Source organism: Rattus norvegicus, chromosome 13 (genome assembly GCF_036323735.1).
Source record: "Rattus norvegicus strain BN/NHsdMcwi chromosome 13, GRCr8, whole genome shotgun sequence".
NCBI classification, from domain to species: Eukaryota; Metazoa; Chordata; class Mammalia; order Rodentia; family Muridae; genus Rattus; species Rattus norvegicus.
The window spans coordinates 78836405-78849325 of record NC_086031.1 but is presented as its reverse complement, the minus strand read 5'-3'; the positions used below and the strand labels follow the sequence as shown (position 1 = coordinate 78849325).

The window sequence follows — 12921 nt, the reverse complement described above, 5'->3', positions numbered from 1 at the left end:
TTTTTATTCCCTCTTCACATTTATTCTAACAGAACAGTATTGCTTTTCTGCTAACAGTAAGCACTTAGACTGTATTTTTTTAATTTTTTATTATATATTTCTTTACTTACATTTCAAAGATTATTCCCCTTCTCAGTTTCCTGTCCATAAGCCCCCGTTCCCTTCCCTCCCCCTCCCCCATATGGGTATTCCCCCAATACATCCCCCTTATTGCCCTCCCCATATTCCTCTGCACTGGGGGTCCAACCTTGGCAAGACCCAAGGGCTGCTTCTTCCCCTGGTGCCCCAACAAGGCTATTCTCTGGTACATATGCAGTTGGAGCCCTGGGTCAGTCCATGTATAGTCTTTTGATAGTGGTTTAGTCCCTGGAAGCTCTGGTTGGTTGGCATTGTTGTTTTTATGGGGTTGTAAGTTCCTCAACTCTTTCAATCCTTCCTCTAATTCCCCCCAAGGGTGTCCTATTCTCAGTTCGGTGGTTTGCTACTAGCATTGACCTCTGTATTGGACATGCTTTGGATATGTCTCCCAGGAGATATCTATATCCGGTCCCTTTCAGCATGCATTTTTTTTAGCTTCATCAATCTTATCTAGTTTGGTGACTGTATATATGTGGCCACATGTGTCAGGCTCTGAATGGCCATTCCTTGAGTTGCTGCTCTAAACTTTGCTTCCATATCCTGTCCTATGAATATTTTCCACCTTTTAAGAAGGAGTGGGAGCAGGAGTTGGGGATTTAGCTCAGTGGTAGAGCGCTTGCCTAGCAAGCACAAGGCCCTGGGTTTGGTCCCCAGCTCCAGAAAAAAGAAAAAAAAAAAAAAAAAAAAGAAGGAGTGGGAGCATCTGCATTTTGGTCTTCCTTCTTCTTGAGCTTCATGTAGTCTGTGGATTGTATCTTGGTAATTTGAGCTTTTGGGCTAATATCCACTTATCAATGAGTGCATGCCATGTGTGTTTTTCTGTAATTGGGTTACCTCACTCAGGATGATATTTTCTAGTTCATTCCATTTGCCTATGAATTTCATGAAGTCATTGTTTTTGATAGCTGAGTAGCACTCCATTGTGTAGATGTACCACATTTTCTATATCCATTCCTCTGTTGAAGGGCATCTGGGTTCTTTCCAGCTTCTGGCTATTATAAATAAGGCTGCTATGAACATAATGGAGCATATGTCTTTGTTGTATGTTGGAGCATCTTTTGGGTATATGCCCAAGAGAGGTATGGCTGGGTCCTCAGGTAGTGTAATGTCCAATTTTCCGAGGAACCTCCAGACCGATTTCCAGAGTGGTTGTACCAGTCTGCAATTCTACCAACAATCGAGGAGTGTTCCTCTTTCTCCACATCCTCGCCAGCATCTGCTGTCACCTGAGTTTTTGATCTTAACCATTCTGACTGGTGTGAGGTGGAATCTCAGGGTTGTTTTGATTTGCATTTCCCTGATGACTAAGGATGTTGAACATTTCTTTAGGTGCTTTTTGGCCATTTGATAATACTCAGCAGAGAATGATTTGTTTAGCTTTGTACCCCATTTTTTAATAGGGTGATTTGGTTCTCTGGCGTCTAACTTGAGTTCTTTGTATATTTTGGATATCAGATGTAGAATTGGTAAAGATCTTTTCCCAATCTGTTGATTGCTGTTTTGTCCTAATGACAGTGTCTTTTGCTTTACAAAAGTTTGCAGTTTTATGAGGTCCCATTTGTCGATTCTTGATCTTAGAGCATAAGCCATTGGTGTTTTGTTCAGGAAAATTTCCCCAGTGCCCATTTGTTTGAGACTTTTCCCCAGTTTTTCTTCTATTACTTTGGGTGTATCTGGTTTGATGTGGAGGTCCTTGATCCACTTGGACTTAAGCTTTGTACAGGGTGATAAGAATGGATTGATTTGCATTCTTGTCTACATGCTGACCTCCAGTTGAACCAGGTATTGGTACAGAGACAGGCAGGTAGATCAGTGGAACAGAATTGAAGACCCAGAAATGAACCACACACCTATAGCCACTTGATCTTTGACATAGGAGCTAAAACCATCCAATGGAAGAAAGATAGCATTTTCAACAAATAGATTATATTTTAATGGAAGAACAGATTTACCAAACACAATCATTTTGGGAAACTAATTTACTGTGTCCTCTAAGGCAGAGCAGAGCCAGCTAATCCATTTGAAAAGTGGACCTATGATCTTGGCTTCATATTCTCAAATGCAGTAAGATAAGATAAAAGTCAGGAGAGTGGTGAATTAATTTTGTCATCTGGGATACTAGTTTGATTTAATTATATAAGGTGCTGAGTACTTGTAATATAGCAGATTTAGTGGGTAGAAAGAAGATAACATATCTAGTGTGAATAATAATGAAATACATTATTTAATAATCCTTTTTGTATCATACTTCATTTAAACATGACTTTTCATTTTGGAAACAAATACAGCAGCAATAAAGAGTCACGCTCATTTGTGTTATGTTAGTGTTGTACCCAGTGATAATCTTCCTGTGCATTTAAGAAGCATATTTAAAAATAAAATTGTTGGTTGAGACAGGATCTCAGTATGTGGCCCTGCCTGGCTGCCCTGGAATTCACTGTGTAGATTATGCAGTCTTAAAACTTAGAGGTCCTTATGCCTCTCCCTCCTCAGTGTGTGTGCACACCACCACTCCTGGTGTAAATGTTGAAGTTACATTTAGATCTTGTATATTCAGTTATCCATTAATCTGAAGTTTCTTATTTTTTTCCTCAATTTATGTCAGGTGGAATTTATCCAGAAATTTTCTCCAAGAGAAGCAGACAACTTGCATTTGTGGCAGTATATTTCCTTCCAGGCATTACCTGCTGACCTCAGGAAGCAAGTCACATGTGAAGTGACCGGAGTATGCACAGCACAGTGCAGGAAGTGGTTGAGCGGCAGTCATACCTTGGCAGAACTTGACTCTCTGGTGAGGTAGTTTGATTGATAAGCACTTTACTGAGCACTGTTTTAAGTACTAGCTACACTCTGTGTATATGCTCTTTTTCAAAACCCTGTACTTTATAAAAGGATCTTTGAGAAAATTATATCGATTAACATAAGTTGTATTGTTGAGTGGGAACGTTATCTTCCATTGGGTAAGACATTTGGAAAGCAAGACTGCCCTTCATTTACTAAGGTGGGTAGCACCTGTCTAGATGAAGCAAATATGATTCACTCCTTTCCCATTAGACAGAATCTCATTACTGCATAGCCCAGGATGGCTTTGAACTCAGCATCTTAACCTAAGTCTCCTTAGTGCTGGATGATAGGTGTGTACCATTATAACCAGCTTAGACATGATTCTTTTATTTGATAAAGTACAATATGCATTTTATAGAAACCTGTTCTGAGGCTCTAGGCATCTGTCTGTTTGCTTCCTTATAAAACACAACCAGAGATTCATCTATAAGTAGAAAATATGAATTTTTAAGATGGAATAGATATAGTATACATACAGTTGAACTTTCCACTTCAGTCCTCACTTGCTTACTTCGTTAATTCAACAGATACACTTTGCGTGCTCTTATGCAGTAGGTTTCGTTTTTGTCAGTGAGGGATAGGTACAACAGGAAACAATTAAAACCTATTGTTACAGATATGTATTCTTGCTAAGCAGTAACCAGTATATAAATACCTCTTTATGGTAAGTATGCAAAGACTTAACATAGATAAAGATACATTCAAGGACTTGAAGGCTTTCTTTTAAATTTTGATTGAAAGTTGCTCAGGGCGTATGTTTTCATACTGAGTTGTTCTTCTGTGCTGTTGTGAAATGGCCGCTGGCCATAATTATTAAGGTAGTTTAGGACATTTACATAAAACCAAAGAAGTTGTTGTCTTTTTATGGTGTATCTTTATTTCACATGAGTGGGCTAATGTGGCATTTATATTAATGTGCACTAGTTTCTAATTGTTCAGCAAACTCAAATCAGGCTTTCAATATGTGTTACATTTTTATAATAAATAATATTTTAGGCGTGTTAGGTAAAATCACTGATTTTCTAAAATTGTGTAACTCCTTAAACAATTGCCAAAACTCCCGTATGTATCTATTTGTAAAGGGAAGTAGGTGAATCTTGAATGAGATGCTGTAAGGCAATGGCAACGTGAGTGTGGTATTGAAGTACAGTACAGCTGACCAGAAGATCCCAGTGGCCTTCATCCTGGTCACAGCGCCCCACACTTTACATCTGAGTGTGTGTTGTACATGCAAGAATAAGTCAGGAAAAAGGTTGTTTTCAGTTTAAATTCTAGACAGTATATTTCTTAAGTACTTTATTGGCTTACAGAATGTAGCGTTTTTGTAGCATCTCATGGTAAAACACCAGAAATAGTAAAAATGTAGTGACTTACAGATTTCTGGGTGTACAGTGTGAAAACATACAGCTTTCTATTGATGAGCATTGTGAGCTGCTCACCGTGGGTTAGGTTTTTACTGCTGTGACAGACACAATGACCAGAAGCAACTTGGGGAGGAAAGGGTTTATTTTTGCTAGAGTCCATTATAAAGGAACTTCAGGGCAGGCATTCAAGGCAGGACTAAAGCAGAAGCTATGGAGGAGTGCTCTTATTGCCTTCCTCCCCGTCACTTATTTAGCCTGCTCTCATCTATGTCAGGACCACTTGCTCATTCATATATGGCACCTAATAGGCTACTCCTAGTGGGCGGGGTCCTCCCACCAATAACCAGTCCAGAAAATGCCCTACATGTTTGTTCACACATAATCTGATGGAGGCATGTTTGAGGCATGTTTTTAATTGAGGTTCCTCTTCCCAGAGAATTCTAGCTTATGTCAAGTTGACAAAACAACATAAACAAAACAAAACCAAAAAAGCTGCAGCAAGAGAGAGACAGGACATGGAATGTACAGAGTCTAATCCAATACTATTGCTATCTTAAATGACAGCTTTATAATCTGTGTGAGTTTTTATACAATGCTATCAGTAACTCAGACAGTGTTTATAATTGGGTCCCTGGTCCTTTAGATTTGTAAACTCAAGCTATCCTCTTTTCCCCCATCTAGAACACAGCACTCTCCGTTTTGCTTACTGTATGCAATTCTGCTGGAGAAGCTTTGGATAGTAGACAACTAACTGCGGTTACTGAAGTTGTGGGTCAGCTTTGGGCTTTTATAAACGTGGAACAAGTAAGGAAGCCGCTCATTTCTCTAAAACTGTAAATTACTGATGAGAATATTGCAGTTTCCCTATAGAATACATTTTCTAATTTCTTGACGTGATGTGTAAAAGTTGTGATTAGAATTCACATAAGTGTTCTCTCTTGGGCAGTTGTTGTATGTGTATGTGGGGAGAAAGGAGGATATGTGTGCATTCTTGGCATGTGTGGAGGCTAGAGGCTAACTAACGTTGGGTGTCTTCTTTACTGTGCCTCGCCTTATTTTCTGAAATAGGATCTCTCACTAAACCTGGAGCTGCATTGAGATCCAGGGATCCCATGTTTGTCACCCCTTTCTCCCAAATGCTGGTTACAGATGAGGCCTCAGGCGGCTCACAGGCTGGGCCGTCTCCTCAGGCCCTCTCAGGCAGGTTTCATTGTTTGTTTGGTTTTGAAGTGTGTGATAAAATACTAATATTAGACCTTACTATTAGACACAGCTCATCTACCTATATTTATGAACTTGCTGGACCCTTTTAAAAAAGTGAGTTTTGTTTTGTATTTTCCCCTGTTGAATTAATGTCTGTCTGTAATTTTGAGTTTGTTTGTTTGTTTGTTTGTTTGTTTTTTTAAATAAAACAATGCAGATGGTAGGAGTGATTTGACTTAAAAGTGAAGAGACTAGCAAGTAAATATAGCTAATTTGTATTCCTCTAGGAAATACAAAGCTAGGAAATCAAGTTATATTAAGCTAAAATTAGAACATACCCCCTACATACTGTTGTAAACTTAGATTTCTCATTCTAAAGACCAGAATACAATGTATGTTTTCTCTGGCTGAACATGTGACATCTGGCAACCAGTGGGAGCTGAGAGCCAAACCTAGACTTTTGGGGACATAGTAGAAATTATTTTGCAAATAGTGGCATTTTTGGGGGTTCAGGTTTCCTGGAGAGCCTTTTATTTGCTCCACCACTGAGCTACACCCTAAGCCCTGCAACAAGACCAGGCTTTATGGTCACATTACCATCCTGCAGTGGTGTCACTTCCGCAAGAGGGTGCTACTGATATTTATATCGCTCAGTGGCCATTCAGCACACCTGGGCTGGCATGTGACTTCAGTGTAGTGTAACATAAGCACTGACTGAAGAGGTGGGGTTTTACCAGCACCAACAGATACACAAATTGTAAGTGGCAGTAATTAGACCCACTTTAAATCACCTGGATTGGATGGATGGCTCCTCTGTTTCTTATCCATGTGATCTTGAGCAAATATTTTCTTTGTTTTCTTATTAAGGTGGGAATGATATTATCTACCACTTATTGTTGATATAAAGCATAAATGTGATGTGAGGTAGTAATTATAAACCACATACATTGGCTGGTATATAGTAAGTGCTTAGTAAAATACTGACTGGTATTGTAGTTATTCTGTGTCTTAGTGAGGCTTTCTGTTGTGATTAAGCACCATGACCAAAAGCAACTTGAGGAGGAAAGATTTCATTTTACATCTTTTAGCCCACCATCCAGGAAAGTCCGGGCAAGAAAGGACAAGAACCCAGTGGGATTTCGAGCTGAGGCCTTGGAGGAGTGATGTTTACTGGTTTGCTCCTTATGACTTGCTCAGCCTGCTTTCTTACAGCACTCAGGACCTCCTGCCCAGGGGTGTGACCACCTACGGAGAGCTGGGCCTCCCACATTGATAGTGTTTCAAGAAAATGGCCTCTACAGTTCCCCAAATAACTTTAGCTTGTGTCAAGTTGATGAAAAAGTCTTACATTGCGTAATTCTAAATTCTCACCAAAATTACTTTTGTTTCTTATTGAAGATAATCAGTCAACCCCATGTTCAACAGGCATTTAGCCTTTTACTTCAGCTGTTGGCATTTTTCATCCAAACTGTAGATCTGCAGCTGATAAGTCAGGTAAGACAGTGGTTCTTTACTTCTTACTGTTTGTGAACCTGCTGTGGTCTATCTTGTTTACTTGTAACCCCTTTCTCCCTTTCTTTCTGTCTCCTTCCTTTCTTCCTTCCTCCTCTACTTCTTTCCTTCCACTTTTTTTTTTTAATGACACTAAGTTCTATGGAGCCCAGACTGGCCTCAAACTCATTATTAAGCAGAGGATGCCACTGAACTAACTTCTCATCCCTTGGCCTTGATCTTTAGAAGAGTGTGGCAGCATCCCAAATTTTGTATGCTGTGCTGGGTACTGAATCTAGGGTTTTGTGCATACTAGGCAAGCATTCTACCAGCCACACTACATCTCCAGCTTCTGTAATGTTTTCCTCATAAACTGAATGGATCAGTGTCACTTGTTTTCATCAAGGTTGTCACCTAATGTCTTTCTTCCTTCCATTATGTTCCTGCTGCTTGGCTATATCCTGGCTAGTTAGCCACTGCACACAATTTTGACTACTCAATGGTAAAACACGCATGTGTTGGAGGCAAAAGACTGGTGAGAAGAAATGCTAACAGTTCTCATCTGATGTTTTCACTCAGCTTTCACAGCTGAGGCTTGTAGACCTGCTGTTGGCTGTTCTGGATTTTGTCCGTCCAACCCCCCCCCCCACACACACACACACACAAGCACACCCTGGCAGTGGTTCTGCTTATAACAGCTCTCTGTTTTCATTTTTTGCAGGTTGTAAATGTCCTGACCTTGGTAATTAAACTAGAGCCTCCCGACCATGTCTCTTTGGCAGTGCTGGATTTTTTATCGTCTCTGGGCAAACTTTATATATCTCAAACTCTCCGGGTAATACATTCTTTTAACAAAAATACAAAAATCTAAAAAAAAAAAAAAAAAAAAAAAATCTCTGCAGTGATCAGGGAATTTTAAGCTTTTGGTCTTGTTTTGTTATGTGTTGGAGGCAGGGTCTCCCTGCATAGCCTGCCCTGCTCTGAGACTGAGGTAACTCTGCTGCAGCCTCCTTGAGGGCTGTGACTGTGGCTGAGCTACATGGGTACAGGTTTTTAGTTTCTAAAATCTAAGTTTATAACTAAGTTGTGGAGAAAACCTCTCTGATAGGAAGGGTGGTTGTCAAAACCACATTTCAAGTCACTTTATTTTAAAAAATGAGTTGTCATACAAATAATTTATCAAGTATATTCTAAAGTAGAGTAATTGTTCCCAGTGTCTAAAGGAAGAAGACACTCACCCTTTACTAGGCATGTCTAGGGAGGGAATCCAGTAATTACAGTTACTGTGTTCATGTGTTCACGAAACAGCATTTATTTTAAGAGAACAACGATATTGCAAAGTGTAGTTGACAAATGTGTATTCTGCTTCCAAAATTGTATTCTAGTGGCCTAGGGAAAGACTCCTACCAAATTTTAAGACCTTTTAACAAAAATAGATTCTCCTAAACTGGGAGCTTTTGTCTTAATGTTGTAATAAAATCTCAGTATTTCTAGATTCTTGGCTTTGCTTTACCTTCAAAGGGGAGACTGTAAAAAGAGCTCCTTGGTAAGAACCTTTTCTGTATTCCGAAAGTACAGATAATATTTCAGTACGTATGGAAAAGAATCCATGAGGTCGACTTTCTTTTTTTTTTTTTTTTTGGTTCTTTTTTTTTCGGAGCTGGGGACCGAACCCAGGGCCTTGCGCTTCCTAGGTAAGCGCTCTACCACTGAGCTAAATCCCCAGCCCTTGAGGTCGACTTTCTTGTTCACAAGAAGATGATGCCAGATCATGTTTCCATCCTGTAAACTTGTTTCATGAGATTTATACAGATGCTGGAAGCTGACAGAATCAGCTTGCACTGAATTTTCAGTCATCCTTCCTGTTGGAAAGGCTCTCAAGAGGTAGCGTCAGCTGGTTTCAAATTTGCAATCCTATTTTAGCCTAGAATGCTGCTCTTGCACATATGTACTCTTTACTATAGAGGTTTATTTGAGAGTCTGGTTTGTTCCTGCAGGGTTGTAGATGATGCATAGCTGCAAATGCTCTTGTCAGAAATAGCTGTGCCTCATAGACTTGGCCAGGGTGAGGGCAAGTCCTGAAGAAGTGTTTGAGATTCATGGGCGTATGCCACACTGAAAGCCATAACACAGGTTCAAATAAGTACCTGCTATGGGGACTGTTTTCACTCCTGGTGGTTTGTTAACTTAAAACCCAGTTTCAGCCCCCTGAAGCATTGACAGCAAAGTCCAGATATGTGAGGTGTTTTGGTGATGAGTGCTATGGGAAAAAATAAAGCAGAAGAGTGGGCAGTATGGGGGAAGAGTTTCAAATGGGGATAAAGTTGAGGAGCCCTCACTGGAGTGATAGTGAGTGCAGATCTAGAGGGGAAGGAGAAAGCCATGCAATCTCTGTGGATGAGTTCTGAGCAGGGAACGGATAACAAGGGCAAAGCCTTGTAGGCAGGACCATGCCCGATTGCTCAGGGTATCTTGTATAGCCATGGGCAGGGATGCTTTGCAGCTCATTGTAAACTCTGGTTATACCCTGAAGGAAATTGGAAGTTATTAGGATTTAAGCAAGGAAATAGGACAGAATGTGTCCCAAAAGTTGACAATATCCTATATTGAAGTTGTTTTTTCTCCAGCAAAGTTTGGTCTCTTCATAGGACAAGGTGCTGCCCAGCTTGTCTTGCATTGTTGCTTCCCTGATGGTCAACAGGAATTGGTTACTAGAGCAACACACTTTGGAGGCATTTACTCAGTTTGCTGAGGTAAGACCAATTTGTCATATTGATCTTTATATTTTAATATTTCTAATATTCTGTAACATTAAAAATACTGAATTGCTTATATATCTCAGTTGTAAAGTTTTCTGCTGAGGAGGTATTATTAATCATGTTTACAAGGCCTTATCGTGAGTCTAGAGAAAAGAAGTGGCTTTCCCAAGGTTCTCTGATCAGCCAGGATTAATTATTCAGGGTCAACTGCCTGACTCAGACACTGCCTTCAGCAATACTGGGGGATTAGTTCTTTAAGTGAAAACCCTTTGCTCAGTTCTAGAAAAGTGACCTCCTTCTTTCAAGGTCAAATCCTTAAAAAAGAAATGGAAATGCTTCTACTCTGACCCAGTTTTGTGCAGCCATGCCTTTGGTTTAAGAGTGACTCAGGTAATTAGAACTTGCATAACTAAGTATATAGACACCCAATTACATTACATGTCAGGCTCTGTCAAACTGACTGTATCGCCTTTGAGAATCCCTGGTTACTACTTTCTTTATAAATGAGTTTTCAGTTAAGGTAGTTTTAAAACTGGTTGGCTTACCAAGTTACTTAACTATAATCCGTCTATTTACTGATCTTTTAATAGGGGACAAAACATGAAGAGATAGTTTCACAGTGTCTCGGTTCTGAAGAAATCAAGAACAAAGTTGTATCCTTTTTGGAGAAGGTATTTATTATTTATATGGAAGGTCGATGTTGTATTCAAATTATATACTTGTAAGCACCTCAGCTTAAACATTTTCTTCTTGGTCCCAGGGTTTGAACTAGGGCTTTGCATATAATTGCTTTACCACTAAGCTATAACCCCAGACTTTACCTAAAGGGTGTTTTGCACAGTGCTAATACACAGAGGCTAAACATCCCTAATCCAAAGTACTCCAAAATCTGATAGTTTGAACCACCCATGTGAGGAAAAAACAAAAAATAGCATGCAGTAAAACCTTATTCATGCATAAAAAATATTAAGAATATTTTACATTACCGTCTTAGGGATGTCACATGGACTCCATGCTCATATTTGGATCCCATCCCCACAGTGTGATTATCTGTGGAAGAAATCGGAAGCATTTTGTATAAATGTAGAAGGAAACAGAATTTGTATGAATCAGTTAAGAGCATACATCAAAGAAATAAATCACTTTAAGTCACTGTACCTCTACATTTGAGACATAATAGCCTTGATTACCTTGGCAGTAAAATGAAAACATGGATCCCTAACATTGTTGATCATAATTGACTACAAAAACTAGGATCTTGGTTTCTGTTATATTTTAGTATGATGTCTGCAGGGTTAAGGTGGGGGTTCCGAGTCTGCTCTGCTGCAGGGCTCGGCTGCTTGAAGAGGCAGGATGCAGAAGTTTGACCTCGCTTACCTGAGGCATTGTCTGGGCAGTTGTCCGGTGGTAGGAAGCCACAGCTGCAGGACAGTGCTCGGGGGTGGGAAATTGTGTCCCCGAGTGAGCGACACGGCCGGAGCTGGCTTGGGGGTCCCCAGGCCTGCAAGAAGGCCAGGGCCGTCTGGTTCTCAGGCTCTTGGGCATCCAGGCACCGCTACAAGCTGTGGAAGAGCTGAGAACAGATTTGGGGTCCCTCGAGTATATCTAGCCCTGGGCTGAGGGAGAAAAGCAGGTCTAGCTGGTTGCATGGGGATAGTTCTTGTTTTGACAGTGGTGGGCTGCAGGCTTGGTGGTGGTGGCTGGGAGTGCAGGGAGGCCATCTATTAGATGACAGCTCTGTAGGCAAAGGCCTTCTCTGTGGCTCTCCATGGCAGACCCAATGAAAAGAGGCAGTCTATGGTTTCAAGGCGTTAATCGTCATGGCAGAAAGTGGATGAGTAAAACTGTACCCCACTTCTCAGTGTGGCCCGGAGATTAAATACCTTTTGCAGGGAGGAGTGTCTGGGAAGGAAAGGTCATTGTCTAAGTCTCCAGGCCTTTAGGTTCCTCATTATAATGGAGGTCTGTCTTGAGCTTATACTTGTGGTTATGTCCTCTACCTGTGGAGGGGCTTGTGGTGGTGCCCTTATGTGACTGATAGCTACAAATCTATGGAGGGCTGCGGCTAGTGATGGGGCCTGGTTTCTTGGGAGTCAGGCACAACACCTTTCAGGGTCACTGGGGTTTCAAGCCTTTGCTCAGCTGGGAAGCAGGGTGCCTTTCATGGTCCCACAGATCCTCCTTCCTCTCTGCCTCCTCAGTGCTGGAATTAAGGGTATCCTAGTTGTACTTCTACAGTTCAGTAAAATCAGATTCTAAGTATAGGGATCTCATATATACATACATACACATATATATGTATATATTCAGAAAACATTTAAGTATAGGTATCAAAACTGATGTTAGCTCTAGGGAGTAAGTGAAATACTAATAATCAGACCTGTCAAACCACACTTAGAATACAGAAAATGTAAATATACTTAAGCACATACTTAACTGGGTTCTAGTTATAGAATGTATAAAACTTATATGCATTGTTACCAAACACGTTACAGTTAAGGACTTTATTTGTTGGTAGTTGTTTTGCCAGCATCATACCCTGTACAGTCAGGTGAATGTTAAACAGACTTTTTCTTCAACGACAACTCCTAATTCTTCTGTAGTGAAGAATCTAAGGTAGTTGTTCTCAACTTGAGTGTTGCATATCAGATATTTATATATACAATTTGTAACAGTACCAAAATTACAGTTATGAAGTAGTAAGGAAATGTTATTGTTGGGGGTCAGCACAACACGAGGAACTGTATTAACAGGTTGGAGTGTTAGGAAGGTTGAGAAGCACTGCTCTAAGGGAATTGTATTTAGGCTACACTAAGATGAGTCCACCTAACCTAGAATTTGCCTGGTCGTAGGTTAAACCAGAGCAGTTTTGACACTTAGCATTTACAGACATACACATAAACTAGTCAATGTTTTCATCTTCTGTATTTCGTACCACTTGGTCTCTAGTAGAGAATGCAATGTGTCAGTGTTCTTTGGTGCTCTTTGGCAGACAGAATCTGTAGGTGAAACTGAGGCTGCCACAGCGGACAACAGTGGGGAACAGAAGACAGACACTTTCTGGGAACCCGTTGCTAAGGTGACTTTGGAAGAGGCAAAGGGGTCGGCCTTTCAGGTATGGG

General features: G+C 40.5%; 1 protein-coding gene across 7 annotated transcripts in view; it reads left to right on the top strand.

The window, feature by feature from the left end:
* The window catches only part of Firrm (FIGNL1 interacting regulator of recombination and mitosis), a 43942-nt gene that overhangs the window by 29697 nt on the left and 1324 nt on the right, over positions 1 to 12921 (top strand). For 3 of the 7 annotated variants that reach the window (XM_008769674.4, NM_001017493.1, XM_039090973.2), the window contains 7 exons: positions 2744 to 2929; positions 5028 to 5150; positions 6948 to 7043; positions 7762 to 7875; positions 9689 to 9793; positions 10390 to 10470; positions 12792 to 12914. In XM_008769674.4, the coding sequence (XP_008767896.1) occupies positions 2744 to 2929; positions 5028 to 5150; positions 6948 to 7043; positions 7762 to 7875; positions 9689 to 9793; positions 10390 to 10470; positions 12792 to 12914 (828 nt within the window). Of the gene's footprint in view, positions 1 to 2743; positions 2935 to 5027; positions 5151 to 5414; positions 7044 to 7761; positions 7876 to 9688; positions 9794 to 10389; positions 10471 to 12791; positions 12915 to 12921 lie in introns of those variants that run through there. The other 4 variants (XM_008769673.4, XR_010056930.1, XR_010056931.1 and 1 more) reach the window with 4 other exon arrangements.